This window comes from Orcinus orca, chromosome 5 (genome assembly GCF_937001465.1).
Source record: "Orcinus orca chromosome 5, mOrcOrc1.1, whole genome shotgun sequence".
In the NCBI taxonomy this organism is placed as follows: domain Eukaryota; kingdom Metazoa; phylum Chordata; class Mammalia; order Artiodactyla; family Delphinidae; genus Orcinus; species Orcinus orca.
In genome coordinates this window covers 21276502-21289828 of record NC_064563.1, presented here as the reverse complement: position 1 = coordinate 21289828, position 13327 = coordinate 21276502, and the positions used below count along the sequence as shown (strand labels likewise).

Sequence of the window (13327 nt, the reverse complement as noted above, 5' to 3'; positions counted from 1 at the left end):
AGATAATAAAATTAAAGAGAATTTTTTAAAAAAGAAAGATACTTTGATAGATTATCCTAAAATATAATTATTTGGTTGTTTAGTTCTCTCTTTATTATCATAGGAAACTTCGGGGTATTTTTTTTTCTTCAGATTGCAAAATCATTAAAAAAGGAGCTTGTAATGAACAATTTAATTAGATTGGTTTTGGCTTGCCTAAAAGCTTAAGGAGGTATTAATATTCTAATCAAAAGTCTTGGGGAAATATTCTTAGAATTAAAAAAGAAAGAAAAAAGAAAATCTTCTTTCTTAGGTTCGTTTTTAAGAACCAGGGAAGCTGTCACGGAATGAAAGGTAACTCCTACTAAAGCAAGCAGTAGATAAATGTGGTGTGGCCACCGTGAACCAACCTTGTATTTGTAGCAGACTGAAAGTTCCCACCTGACTCATGGCATATTTATTCATCTGCTTAAGATTATTTTTTACTCATACTTTGAAAGAAAAACAGCTTGGTATTTTTAGCCTTTTAATGGCAAAAGCTTACCAATGATAAACCTTTTTTTTAAATCTCTCATGCTTTTTTGATTCATGGCTGAGTCAGCACTTGCCTTGCATTCAAAAAAATAATAGTAAAGATTCAAATAAAACACATTTATTAAACACTTACTATTTGAAAGATAGGCCCAGTACTTTCAAGTTATTGCATTTAATTACTACAATAATTAAGTGCAGTAAGAATCATTGCTCCCATTTCTTACAGATGAGGAAACTGAGGCTTATGTTCAGAGAAAAATTGGGTGACTTATCCAGAGCCACACACATTTGTATGTGGTAAAGGAAGATTCCATTACAAGCATTTTGACTCCAAATTCCATCTTGTTTACCTCAAGAGGAAATGATGTTGTGGAATTCATGTAAACCACAGAGCCTGAGTAAAAGCTACAGTGAGACCCAGAAATAGAGAGAGGTGGATCCTCCTGTGTTTCTAATCAGTATCCTACCTGCTTATAACCCTACTGGAAGAAGAAGCAGGATGAAACAGAAAAGTAGCTGCTTTCTGGGACTCAAAAGTTTGGTGTCCTAGGAGATCACATCTCTCTCTCCTTCAGCTGCTCACCAAAATAGCATACTTTCAAGCTTCAAAGAGAAAAACACCCTACTCTTTACCACTTGTTTATCATCAATCTAAGGTGACTCCAATCATAAGCGTTCCATTTTCTCTCTTTCTCAAGAACCAGGTTTCTCTAGGGAAGCCTATGAGTGGCAACAGTGCAGACTGAGAGAACAATATTTCTTACCTACCAGCATGGCCTGTGTCACCCTCCCATCCAGTACACATTCAGACCCCACACCCCTGCCTGGAAGGTTGTACAATATCTGTAAATTTACAAGAGCAGTTTCCCATAGATGAAGCTTCAGACATTTATAAGGAGGGAAAAGTTCAAGCAATAACGAAATCTCTATTCCACCTTAGCTGGCCAGGTGGTTGCCTTTAACTTCTAACCACTCTGTTTCCCATACATCCTCCAAAGTCCAAGTGCCATCTCTGGGAAATGTGCCTGATAACTCCCGGACATTCCCACCATCAAGCTGGGTCAGTGAAAAATACAGAACATTCCACATGCCTCTGGTATGGTATAGTATTCAACACAGTGGAGATAATTTTGGCTTTAAGGCTCCTGTTCCCCCAGCTAGACTCAAATCATCCAAAGCAGGAGAAGGACTGTGACTTTATTCACTTTGCATCCCTGACCCCAGCACATAGTAGGTGTTTAGTGAATATGGAACGAATGGATGACTGCCTGCTGAACACACTATTTGCATTTCTGCTTTCTTGTACTTGCTCCTGCTATTTTCATTCCCTGAAATTCCTCTCCCCGACGCCTTACTAGATAGAAAGTTTTGGTCATTACTTATAGAAACATTTATATAAAATGTCCTTCCAGTTAGTATATTCAACGCTATGCCCAGAGTTTCTCAAATAATATACTCATTAAAATAATATATACCTCATTCAAACTTCCAGGGATGTTTCCCTAGGTGTTCAGAGCAACCTTTTACATTTTAAATATTAGTCAATATGGATCGATGGAAACTTAAGAAAAGGCTGACCTCAGAATGTGAAGGAACTGGAGTCCAAAACCATGTTTATAAATTGGTCCTTTCAAATGCAAATTTTTCCACTGAAATTCTTTTACAAATGATGGTTATAGTTCCAGCCTAGTCAATAAAGTTCTACCCCCTCTAGACAAAAAATGGGACCAGCAAGAGTTGTGTGCCCTCAAAGTGAGGTCAAGAGAGGAAAGAGAGTTTCCTCCCTACTCTTGTGCACCCAAGCTCAGGGCACCCAAGGAATCCTAATGAATCCGGTTTATTCCTTCCTAACATTTAGTGCCCTTATGCCCAAACTGAAACAAATATTTAACTCTGCCCTATTTTCAGTTCAACCCAGGCTACTTTTAATCTTTGAGATTCTTTAACCTTGACATTTCCAATTTTTTCCTAGGCAAAATCCAACTTATCACAACTAGATGTTAGAAGGAGAGCAAATAAGTAAATTAATCCACTTTAAGGTATAAATGACTGCTAGCTCATAGGCTTTTTAAGAAGCATTTAATTTTTAATAGAGTATTTGTTTACCTAAATGAATTTATACTTTTAAATTGGCATGATTTCAGTAATTACGACTTTTTTAAAAACTGAAAAAATCAGGAAAGTGTAGAGAAATCCTTCTGGGTAAGGAAGAAGTAGGTCAAACCTTCCTGAGAGCCTAGCCCTAGTTTCTACTAAGTAATTCCTTATTTTTATCTTCTTCTGTTTTGTAAACTACAGATTTCTAAAAGTGCCAAGGTTTTTTATTTTTTTGTCAGTATGGTTTGGTTTGGTTCGGGATTAGATTTGGGTTTGGGTTTTGGCTTGTTATCCAAGGTGAAGCCCAGGTTGACACTGAGTATTTTCTGTCAGATTTTCTGTCAGAATGTAAATTGATTTCATTAGCCCCTAGAAATTAGTCTCAATACTCTCTACTTGTAGCTTTAAGTTATATAATATTCACTCATTCAATTTGTCCACTTGCTCTCTTATTTACCAGACATTTATCATCTGCTTCCAGAAAGGTGTCAGGGCCTATACTAATGAACAAGATGCTTCGAACAGGCCTTACCCTCAAGCCACGGACAAACCAGTGGAGAAGACAGATATGTCAACATACCATTGTAATATATAGGTCAAAACCTACATCGAGAGTGCCAGAGCAGCACAAGAAATGGAACAGCCAGTTGCCCAGACAAGTCAGGAAGGCTCCACAGATGATGTGACATCTGCCTGTTGGCGGATGCTGATGCCCCCATGAATGGAAAGAGAAGAAAGGGATTTAGATTATATAGTCTTGAGTACAAGACGAGGGCATAGAGCCAAAAACTTGGGTAGGGAGAATAACTGCCTCCTTGGGGGAGGCAAAGAGGCCGCTTAAGAACCTCTCTTTCCCAGTGTTACCTCTTAAAATCTGGCTACTTGAGACTCATCCTTTTCATAGCACCACTTTGCACCAAGATGGACACCACCTTAAGTGCGCGAGTTCATCCAGCTCTCCTGGATGCCAAGTGCAGCTATCCTGGGCAGACTATTCATGTCTTATTCCTGCTCCTCTCTTTACCCAGGATCATCTGCTACAAGTGGAAAGCACGCCCATGCTCATTAGGGACCCACTCCTGGAGGAGCAATAGGGTCTTTACCCAACACCACTACCCTGCCTGGCCAGCCTCTCCTAGGGCTGGCCTTCACCTCGGAGCCTGCCTGTGCCACACCCTGCCATGTTATCCTCACAGCATCTTCAGCTTCCTTTCCAAGGGTTTTTTGTTAGACTCTTGTCTAGGGCAGAATATGATGCTTTTCTAAATCACACAAATGAATGGCTTGATTGTTGATTATGTAAAATATTGGAGCAAATATTTGCAAAAGTCTCTGTGGAGCTCATTCCTGAGCGTCTGATTCTTCCTAAAATCCTAAAGAACTGCTGCTATCTTGAGCCCCCCCAAAACACATGTTTTATTGATAATCCTGACCTAATCTATTTATTTGACATCCTTGTTAGACAACCGGTTAACCTCAGAGTTAACTCCAGAAATGGATCATGGGCACAAAAGTTAGGAGATTCAGGCCCTTTTGCTAGACTGGGGTGGAAGTTAAAGAATAAGTGGTAACTGCCTGTAGTGACATGGAAAACCATAGAAAGAATGCTGTTCCCCAAAGCCTTGAGCCCTCCCTTTTATCCCCTCTTAAATCAATTCCTCAGAACCTAGAGGCAGCTATTCAGACCACTTAAGGGAGGATGCTAATAATTTTTTTACCTAAGATTGTGATATGAAAGAAATGGTTCAAAGAATAAGATATGGATGTGTCACATTTCTGAGGTTAAAGACAAATTAATTAGCCTCAGGAAAAACTCAAGTCTTTCTGAATAACTAATTTAATTCAGTAGTATTTTCTGAAATTTAGATTATGTTTTTCTAATCAATTTGGAAGCTAGGATTTACTCCTAGAAAAAAGGCAAAGGACCTAGATAAGTATTCACATAGGACCCCACATCTACTTGTCTGAAGGATCTTTATCATTTCCTAGAAAAGCAATATGTTCCAAAACTTAATTTAAATGTGCAATCTTAGGTTTTATCAGCTTTTCTCCAGAAAATATGATCTAATTTTTTTTCCTAAAAACTAAAGTTGAGTTACTGTATTAATGATTGATTAATGATTGAGAAATAAAACTATTCATTTACAACTGGAAGTTAAAAATCTTTTACCTTTTCATTTGTATTTTTTCTAGGTACATTTGGCATACTGTCTGAGACCAGCTAACCCAGGAGATCAAAATGATCCTCAACTCTTCCACCGAATATGGTATTAAAAGAATCCAAGAGGACTGTCCCAAAGCTGGAAGGCACAATTACATATTTGTCATGATCCCCACTTTATATAGTATTATCTTTGTGGTGGGAATATTTGGAAACAGCTTGGTGGTGATTGTCATTTACTTTTACATGAAACTGAAGACTGTGGCCAGTGTTTTTCTTTTGAATTTAGCACTGGCTGACTTATGCTTTTTACTGACTTTGCCACTATGGGCTGTCTACACTGCTATGGAATACCACTGGCCCTTTGGCAATTACCTATGTAAGATCGCTTCAGCCAGCGTCAGCTTCAACCTCTATGCCAGTGTGTTTCTACTCACATGTCTAAGCATTGATCGCTACCTGGCTATCGTGCACCCAATGAAGTCCCGCCTTCGGCGCACAATGCTTGTGGCCAAAGTCACCTGCATCATTATTTGGCTGCTGGCTGCCTTGGCCAGTTTGCCAACTATAATCCACCGCAATGTATTTTTCATCGAGAATATCAATATCACGGTTTGTGCTTTCCATTACGAATCCCAAAATTCAACCCTCCCCGTAGGACTGGGCCTAACCAAGAATATACTGGGTTTCTTGTTTCCTTTTCTGATCATTCTTACAAGTTATACTCTTATTTGGAAGACCCTGAAGAAGGCTTATGAAATTCAGAAGAACAAACCAAGAAAAGATGATATTTTCAAGATAATTATGGCAATTGTGCTTTTCTTTTTCTTTTCCTGGGTTCCCCACCAAATATTCACTTTTCTGGATGTACTGATTCAGTTGGGCATCATACATGACTGTAAAATTTCAGATATTGTCGACACCGCCATGCCCATCACTATTTGCTTAGCTTATTTTAACAATTGCCTGAATCCTCTCTTTTATGGCTTTCTGGGGAAAAAATTTAAAAAACATTTTCTCCAGCTTCTGAAATACATTCCCCCAAAGGCCAAATCCCACTCAACCCTGTCCACAAAAATGAGCACACTTTCCTACCGCCCCTCAGAAAATGGAAGCTTATCTACCAAGAAGCCTGTCCCGTGTATTGAGGTTGAGTGACACACTTGAAACCTGTCTGTGAAGTCATCTTGGTGAAGAAGGAGCAAGAGAAACATTCCTCTACAACACTTCACTACCAAATGAGCATAAGCTACTTCTCAGAATCAAAGAAGAAAGTCGATTATGTGTACTGAACAAAAGCTTCCCTCTCCCTTTGCAACTAAACAAAGCAAAGCCACATTTTGCATCAGATAGACTATGTCCACTCAAAGAATGATGTTGGAAACTGGATGAGTGTGTTGATTTGGAAAATTTTACTGGTAGAAATGCCATCTCCCCAGTCTGCTCTTGTTCCGTTATTTTTGATTTCCACATAAAGGTACTTAGAATATGTTAAAACTTGAGAGGAGCAACAGGAGATCAGAGCTCAAGATTGCTCTGCCCAACTTCCAAAGGGCAGCAAAGCTTTTGTGCCTATTTACCTATTAGCAACTGGGGCCCACTTGTACCTGCTACTGCACACTTTATACAAAGACTTGCTAAGCAGTAGTTGTCAGGTTGCAGAAGTTTATGTGAAATTCAACCAGTGTCTTATAGATTCACACTGCCAAAACATGCCCGCTAAATGGCTTATTTGTATAATGATGTTACTAAAGTCATGTATAAAAATTAAACTACTTGTAAAGGTGTTATTCTGGTCCCAGGTAGTAGTGTCTTCCTAGTCATATTAGTTTTATTTCGTATCTGAGAAGCATATGTATTTTGTGGTAAAAAGATTATATATCATAAAATATGCCTTACTATTTTAAAAAGTATATATTCTACCTATATATGTGTATCTCTAAACTGTTGTTATTTTATTAAAATCTGGCAAAGTTATATTCACATTAAAATAATGTTACTGTAATGTATTTAATCTTCATTACTTTAAATAGATGCTGATTTATTTTTAAAACAACTGTGAAAACGTACAAACATATTTCTATTTAAATTTTGATACAACTGATAGTTTAACACTGTTGGTTTTAGATTTTATATCCTGCCATGAAAAGATAAAGAACACACTTTATTCCACTGCACAACACGGAGTAAATACACCATGTTGAATTTTCCAAAGTTTTTCATGCAACAAAGAAAAAACTCATTCCTTTTAACACTAAAATAATGTATTATTTTACACAGAATTTTTTAATAATAGGATTTTTCTATTCACATACATGATTATTGTAAGAAATAGAGGAAAGCAGTTTAAAAAAATGTCATATTTAGTTCTGCTCAAAAATTACCATTTTTAACATTTAGGTGCAATGTTCTACTTTTGTCTTACTAATTATACACATGTACATGTATAAATCATGATACTGGAGTCATAAAGTACGTAGTATTTTGTATACACATTTTTCACTTAATGTCGTAGCACAGTAGTTTGCTACTCCATTAAATGTTTTTCTAAACATTTTAATAATTGTATAACATTACAAAATACAGACACATCATGATACAGTTAGCTAATATTCAAATTGGAACATTTAGCTTTTTTCTGATTTTTCAGTATCATAAATTGCACTGTACATGAATATTCAAGTGCATGAATCTGATAAATCCCTGATACACTCCTAGAAGTGGTACAAGTGCATATACAGATATGAATGTTTTTAATATTCTTAATACGTATTGCCAAATATTTTCCAGAAAACGTAACAATTTACAATACTACCAACTATGTATGACATCTCACCACAGCCTCAGCAGCATGGACTATATACTAGATTTAAGCAAAAAAGGAAAATTTACTGTACGAATTCAGGGGCCACATGCAGGAGCAAGGATGCAACTGCACTGAAGAAAGTGCTGTTGCGTTCCTGCTCCCCTCGGAGCATCCTAGATGCCTCTGCTGCTTTGCTCCGCACAGGGCAGGCAGAGGTACTCATCTGACTCCATAAACAGTGGCCAAGGATTGGGGTGATGTATAAAGGAGCTGATGGGAGGCGTGAGGGAGGGGGAGCATTCAGAGAGGCCTTGGTCCACTCAAAGAATGATGTCAGACAGAATGCTGGACAGAATCTCCACAAAGCAGCCTACTATCGTTCACATTTCCAAGGATAGAGTTATTTTGTGAATAAATGTGGTTACATGTGCCTCGTTTTCCTTTTATATTATTTTGAATTCCACTGACATAAAATGCCAGCCACTAACTCCAAAGGTCCTTTACTATTTTCACAATCACCTCCAAAAAATAAATTCTAGCTTGTCTCAAATTATAGTGTAAACTTACCCTATTTGAAATCCCTCCGAGTCAGCTGTGTAACAATTCGTTTTTTTATTCAGTAATCATCTTAAGCCAAGTGATTACAAGTACTTCAAACTTGCTGAAACAATAAGTTATAGCTGATAAGATTTCTGGTAGACAATTGTACTTAGATACCCTCTATCTCATGTATTTGTTAACTGGTATGAATAACGAGCTCCAAGCCTCGTTTTCATTTGAATTTCATCAAATTATACTGTGATATTTCCCCATCCCATTTTGTGAAATAGATACTGATAACTTCATGATTAATCTTGCTTTATCAGTGAGACCAACTTAATACTGAAGTTGAGACTCTACTTACCAAAATGTTAGGATGGTATGCCATGATTTATTTGTTATTCTGTTATTCTGTTATGTTATTCTTCATGAACATATTTAGAGGTTAGGTGGATTCCTTATTTTTTGGAATATTTTTTAAATTAATCAGAAAGGAATATTTACCATGAGGATCTAGGTGTCCAACAGAACTCAAGGTCCATATATATATATATATATATATATATATATATATATATATATATATATATAATTTTTTTTATATTCCAATCCTTGTTTCCCCCATGAAAGATTCATCTTTTCAGTCAATAATTCATTAATTCATGGATTCAATAAATTTTGTATTGCTTACCTATTCTGTGCTGGAGGACTAGAGTTATGTAACATACAGCTTAAAATGCACAGTAAACTTTTCAACCAGCTGCTGTGGAGAGTATGAAAGCAAACCAAGTGAGAAATAGCTTGACTGCCAATCCACGGAAAGGCTCACAAAGGTTTGACGCCACAGGTTCTCAGTTTTATAACTCTGTATACCAGGCCAATTTTTTTCCAACAATACATGCCAACCTGGAGGACCAAAGGTGGGAAAGTAGATTCAGACAGGTCACAAAAGTGAGGTGAAGTGAGTGAAGAAAAGGAGTCCCAGGGAATTTTGAATACTGGTATGAAGGGTGATTTCCCTGAGAGCAGTGAAGAAAATAAATCAGGAGCAGATGAGATACAGAAGACTGAGGAGTGGTAGAGGCTGGGGGACAGCCACACACTGCCTCAAATGTCAGGGTGCAAACCCCCAGGAGAGCTGCATACAGATGTTTAGGCCCCCAGGGCCATGTTGGATCCACTAGACCCAGACCAACCAGAGGAAGAAAGAACCTAAATCTCAGGAAGGGAAGCAAGTAATAAAGAGTAGACAATGGTATGTGGCAAAACTCAGCAATTTTTATATATTTCAGGTTGCATTTTGGGAAAGAAAAAGTCCTCTGAAGAACTGTCCATACTGGAGGTTTTGATGAGACTGCGCCACCAGGGAAGCCCGACCATCCTTTTTTCACATGTCTCCTTATCAAAGGGCGAGGACCAAGACATCTAGGATTGTGTGTGGTAGAGCGGAAGAGGTGTACTGATAGCAAAGGACCCATATTTAGATGAGACTAAAGGTACTACAGTACCTACTACTATAAAATATTATAAACTGAGATCTTCCCCTGAGGTGGCACACTGGTAAAACACTCTTCTGTTGCCCAGGAAATGATGATAAGTATTATCTGAACCATTAAATATAAATAAAGAGAGGTAATGAGCACCCTGCACCCCCTGAGAGTTCAAATACATGGTCCACATGCTGTCTGGACCCTCCCCTCTCTCCATGACCTGGATGTTCTCTAGATCTCACAGACCTTGTGAACACTGCATCCTACCCTGCCCAAATACAACAGAAAAGGCCTTCATTCAACAAGTCCATCCACCTTACTTGAGAAATGAGATAAATGAATTTTCACAATCAGAAAGAGTCAGAATTGGATTATTGTCGTTTTTTTCAAAAGACAGTAACTTAGAATGAGAGAATTTAGCTTTATTATTATTTAATTCTGTCACTCATATACAAAGAAACTTTGTATAATAACCTCTAAGAGCTTAAATACACTGAGGTTTGCCCTTCAAACAGCATGATAGGAAAATATTTATCTATGTGCACAAGAGATGTAAATTTGATAAATAAATGATGTTAATTTTGAAACTATTAAAAACCAGTTTGCTATTATGATTACTTTGCTTCAAATATCAAAATGATGATGAGCCATATATGTCCTGGGGCCCATTTTTTGATTCGTTTCATGTATTACAAAGGTTCTTTTGAAAAACTAAACAAGAGAAATAGGAGTCCTGGCTGAACATCCCAATGAGTTGGGCTATATCTCACAGAACTTCTTTTCCAAGCCTGATAAAGTTCTGCTATGCCATATTGGCACACAGAGTTGCTAAACGATAACTTGCAGAAAATAAGATGCACCTCAATTTCAGTCTCTGGAGATATGCAACAACAACAAAAAGAGAGAGAGAGAAAGGATTCCCAAGCACATAATCTGATGCCCTTACAAATAAGTAACCGTTATTTTCATTCATTCATGTAGTAAATGGATAGTAGGAAAAAAAAACCTTTTCACTGATATCACCTTTATAGTTGTTCCTTGAGTACCCATATCTGTTTCATCTTCCTACAGAAATAGCCCGCTATTTCCATTTCGGTGCCCTCTCTGTCCCACATTTAGTGTAGAGTCTGGATAGGGCTCTACCCCTATTCCAAACACATGCAATGAGGGATGTGAGGAGACATAAGCAAATGAGCCCATATATTCCCCTGACTGCAATGCAGTAGGCACATAACCTAAAAGGACCCAATCAAGGTGAATTTCCTAATTTTGCCAGGAGCCACCAGACAAAATGCTTATTCTTTCTCATCATACAGAACTTAAGTAAATGTGAGAAGCAGATGCAGCATTTGGTCACTCCAAAGGCAGAGGCAGAAATTTCCTGGTGTTTTCACAGAAAGCATAAGAGTAAAGTCAACATATGAAACTAAAATAATGAAAGGGTAGACCAAGAATTGGAGAGGAACCAAGCCTTTATGATATCATTCAAGAATTGACTTTCTGTGCCAGACTTCTCTTTTTTCTTAAGCTGGCTGAGGATGAGTTTCCTGTCAAAATTATCCACTAAAGGGAAGGCTTCCCTGGTGGCGCAGTGGTTGAGAGTCCACCTGCCAATGCAGGGGACACGGGTTCGTGCCCCCGTCCGGGAAGATCCCACATGCCGCGGAGCGGCTAGGCCCGTGAGCCATGTCCGCTGAGCCTGCGCGTCCAGAGCCTGTGCTCCGCAACGGGAGAGGCCACAACAGTGAGAGGCCCGCATACCGAAAAAAAAAAAAATTATCCACTAAAATCCAATCTTCAGCAAAATCATTAGAGCCACCATTTATCAAATTCTTAATATAGGACAGAGTTCTATGCTTATATGCATTATATTATGTAATCCTCACAACAACCAATCTTATCAGTTCTATTATTATCCAATGAGACAAAATGAGGCTTAGAGATGTTGTATAACTGGTCCAAGGCAACGTGACTGACAAATGCTAGAGCTGAAATCTGAACCCAGACGTTTTGAATCCAGAATCTGTGCTCTAAGTTACTAAACTATGTTGCCCCCTTCCAAAACAACAGCATCACAAAATGTGAATCAGGGGCTTCCCTGGTGGTGCAGTGGTTAAGAATCTGCCTGCCAATGCAGGCGACACAGGTTCGAGTCCTGGTCCAGGAAGATCCCACATGCCACGGAGCAACTAAGCCCATGTGCCACAACTACTGAGCCTGTGCTCTAGATCCTGCAAGCCACGACTACTGAGCCTGCGTGCCACAACTACTGAAGCCCACGCCCCTAGAGCCTGTGCTCCGCAGCAAGAGAAGCCACCACAATGAGAAGCCCGCACAATGCAATGAAGAGTAGCCCTGGCTCACCGCAACTAGAGAAAGCCCACACACAGCAACGAAGACCCAACGCAGACAAAAATAAAATAAATTAATTTTAAAAAAAGAGAGAACCCCATTAAAAAATATATATATGAATCATGTAGGTACCTTCCAAAATACTGCCCAAGTCTATTTATTCAAAATCAACATGACTATTACTTTGGATGAGCTTATACTGGGTCTAGCAAATAAACAGGCTATGACTGCTAACTATCACAGTAATTAGTTCAATGCTCTGGTCTTTTCTGCAGCCAAGAATTTAGATAGTATTTATTAAATGGGAGAGGGAAAGAAATTCCTAAATTAATCTTTTTCTTGTCAAATTGTCTTCTTACAACTTAATGGAATGATGTTCTTTTGAGAAAACACTGTGGAGAAACTATATTACATTTGAGAGATTTCCTTTTAAGTTATACAGTTCAGATTTGGCAATAAATTTAGTTGAAGAATATACCTAGAATAATGAAAACAAAAGTGTGATTTATCTCAACTGTGTCCAGCGGCCAAGAGAATAAAGGCAATAAGATCACAGCCACGAGTCCTGAGGAAAGTTCTAGCAGCATCATTGAAAATCACCTTAAAATGGATACTATTTGAAACAGTGAGAGCTAAGAAGAGAGTTGCAACAGATCAGGCAAAACATGCTCACCGCTTCACCTTTGCTTCAGGGTGCAGAAGACGTAGAAAGGAGTGGTTACACAGGAAACACTTAAAAACAAGGTGATTCAGCCATGGGCTGAGAGGATGACCATGACATGATGGAAATTCCAACAACTAATGTGAATCAGAAAGTAGTAATGGAGGAGATAGATAGAGATGGCAGAGCAGGAGGACATGGAACTCATCTCCCCCCCCAATGAACACATCAAAAATACATCTACATATGGAACAATTCTCACTGAAAACTAAATAGAAACTAGCAGAAAGACTCCTGTACAGCCAAGGCTGTAAGAAAGGTCCACAAGGAACTGGGCAGGAAGGGAAGAGAAACAATCAGGTCGGGACCTGTGCCCCTGAGAGGGGACTCAGAGAAAAAAGGCAAATTATCAATACATGGGCAAAGACGCACCCTGGGGAGTAAGCAGTTTTAGCCACAGACTGGGCGCCCCAGTTCTGGGGTCCTACACAGGGAGACGAGCCCCCTTGGCTGATTTAAGGACTGCTGAGACTAACAGGAGGGCTAAGAGAATCCTGGACTCCACTTATGTGGAGTGCCCACACACTGGTGTGGCCCCAAGGCAGGGCAGAGACAGCAGACAGGAGATGGCTCCAATGGCTGCCGGGTTTACCACAACCAACTCAGGGAGCACCGCAGCTCAAGCTGAGGGTTTGCTCCAGCCCCGC

General features: G+C 38.9%; 1 protein-coding gene across 1 annotated transcript in view; it reads left to right on the top strand.

The window, feature by feature from the left end:
• The window catches only part of AGTR1 (angiotensin II receptor type 1), a 44900-nt gene extending 38135 nt beyond the window's left edge, over positions 1-6765 (top strand). Inside the window, exon 4 of the mRNA XM_004278198.4 lies at positions 4804-6765. Within this exon, the coding sequence (XP_004278246.1) occupies positions 4850-5929 (1080 nt within the window). The 5' untranslated portion in view covers positions 4804-4849 and the 3' untranslated portion in view covers positions 5930-6765. The remainder of the gene's footprint in view (positions 1-4803) is intronic.
• Positions 6766-13327: the final 6562 nt, after the last annotated feature.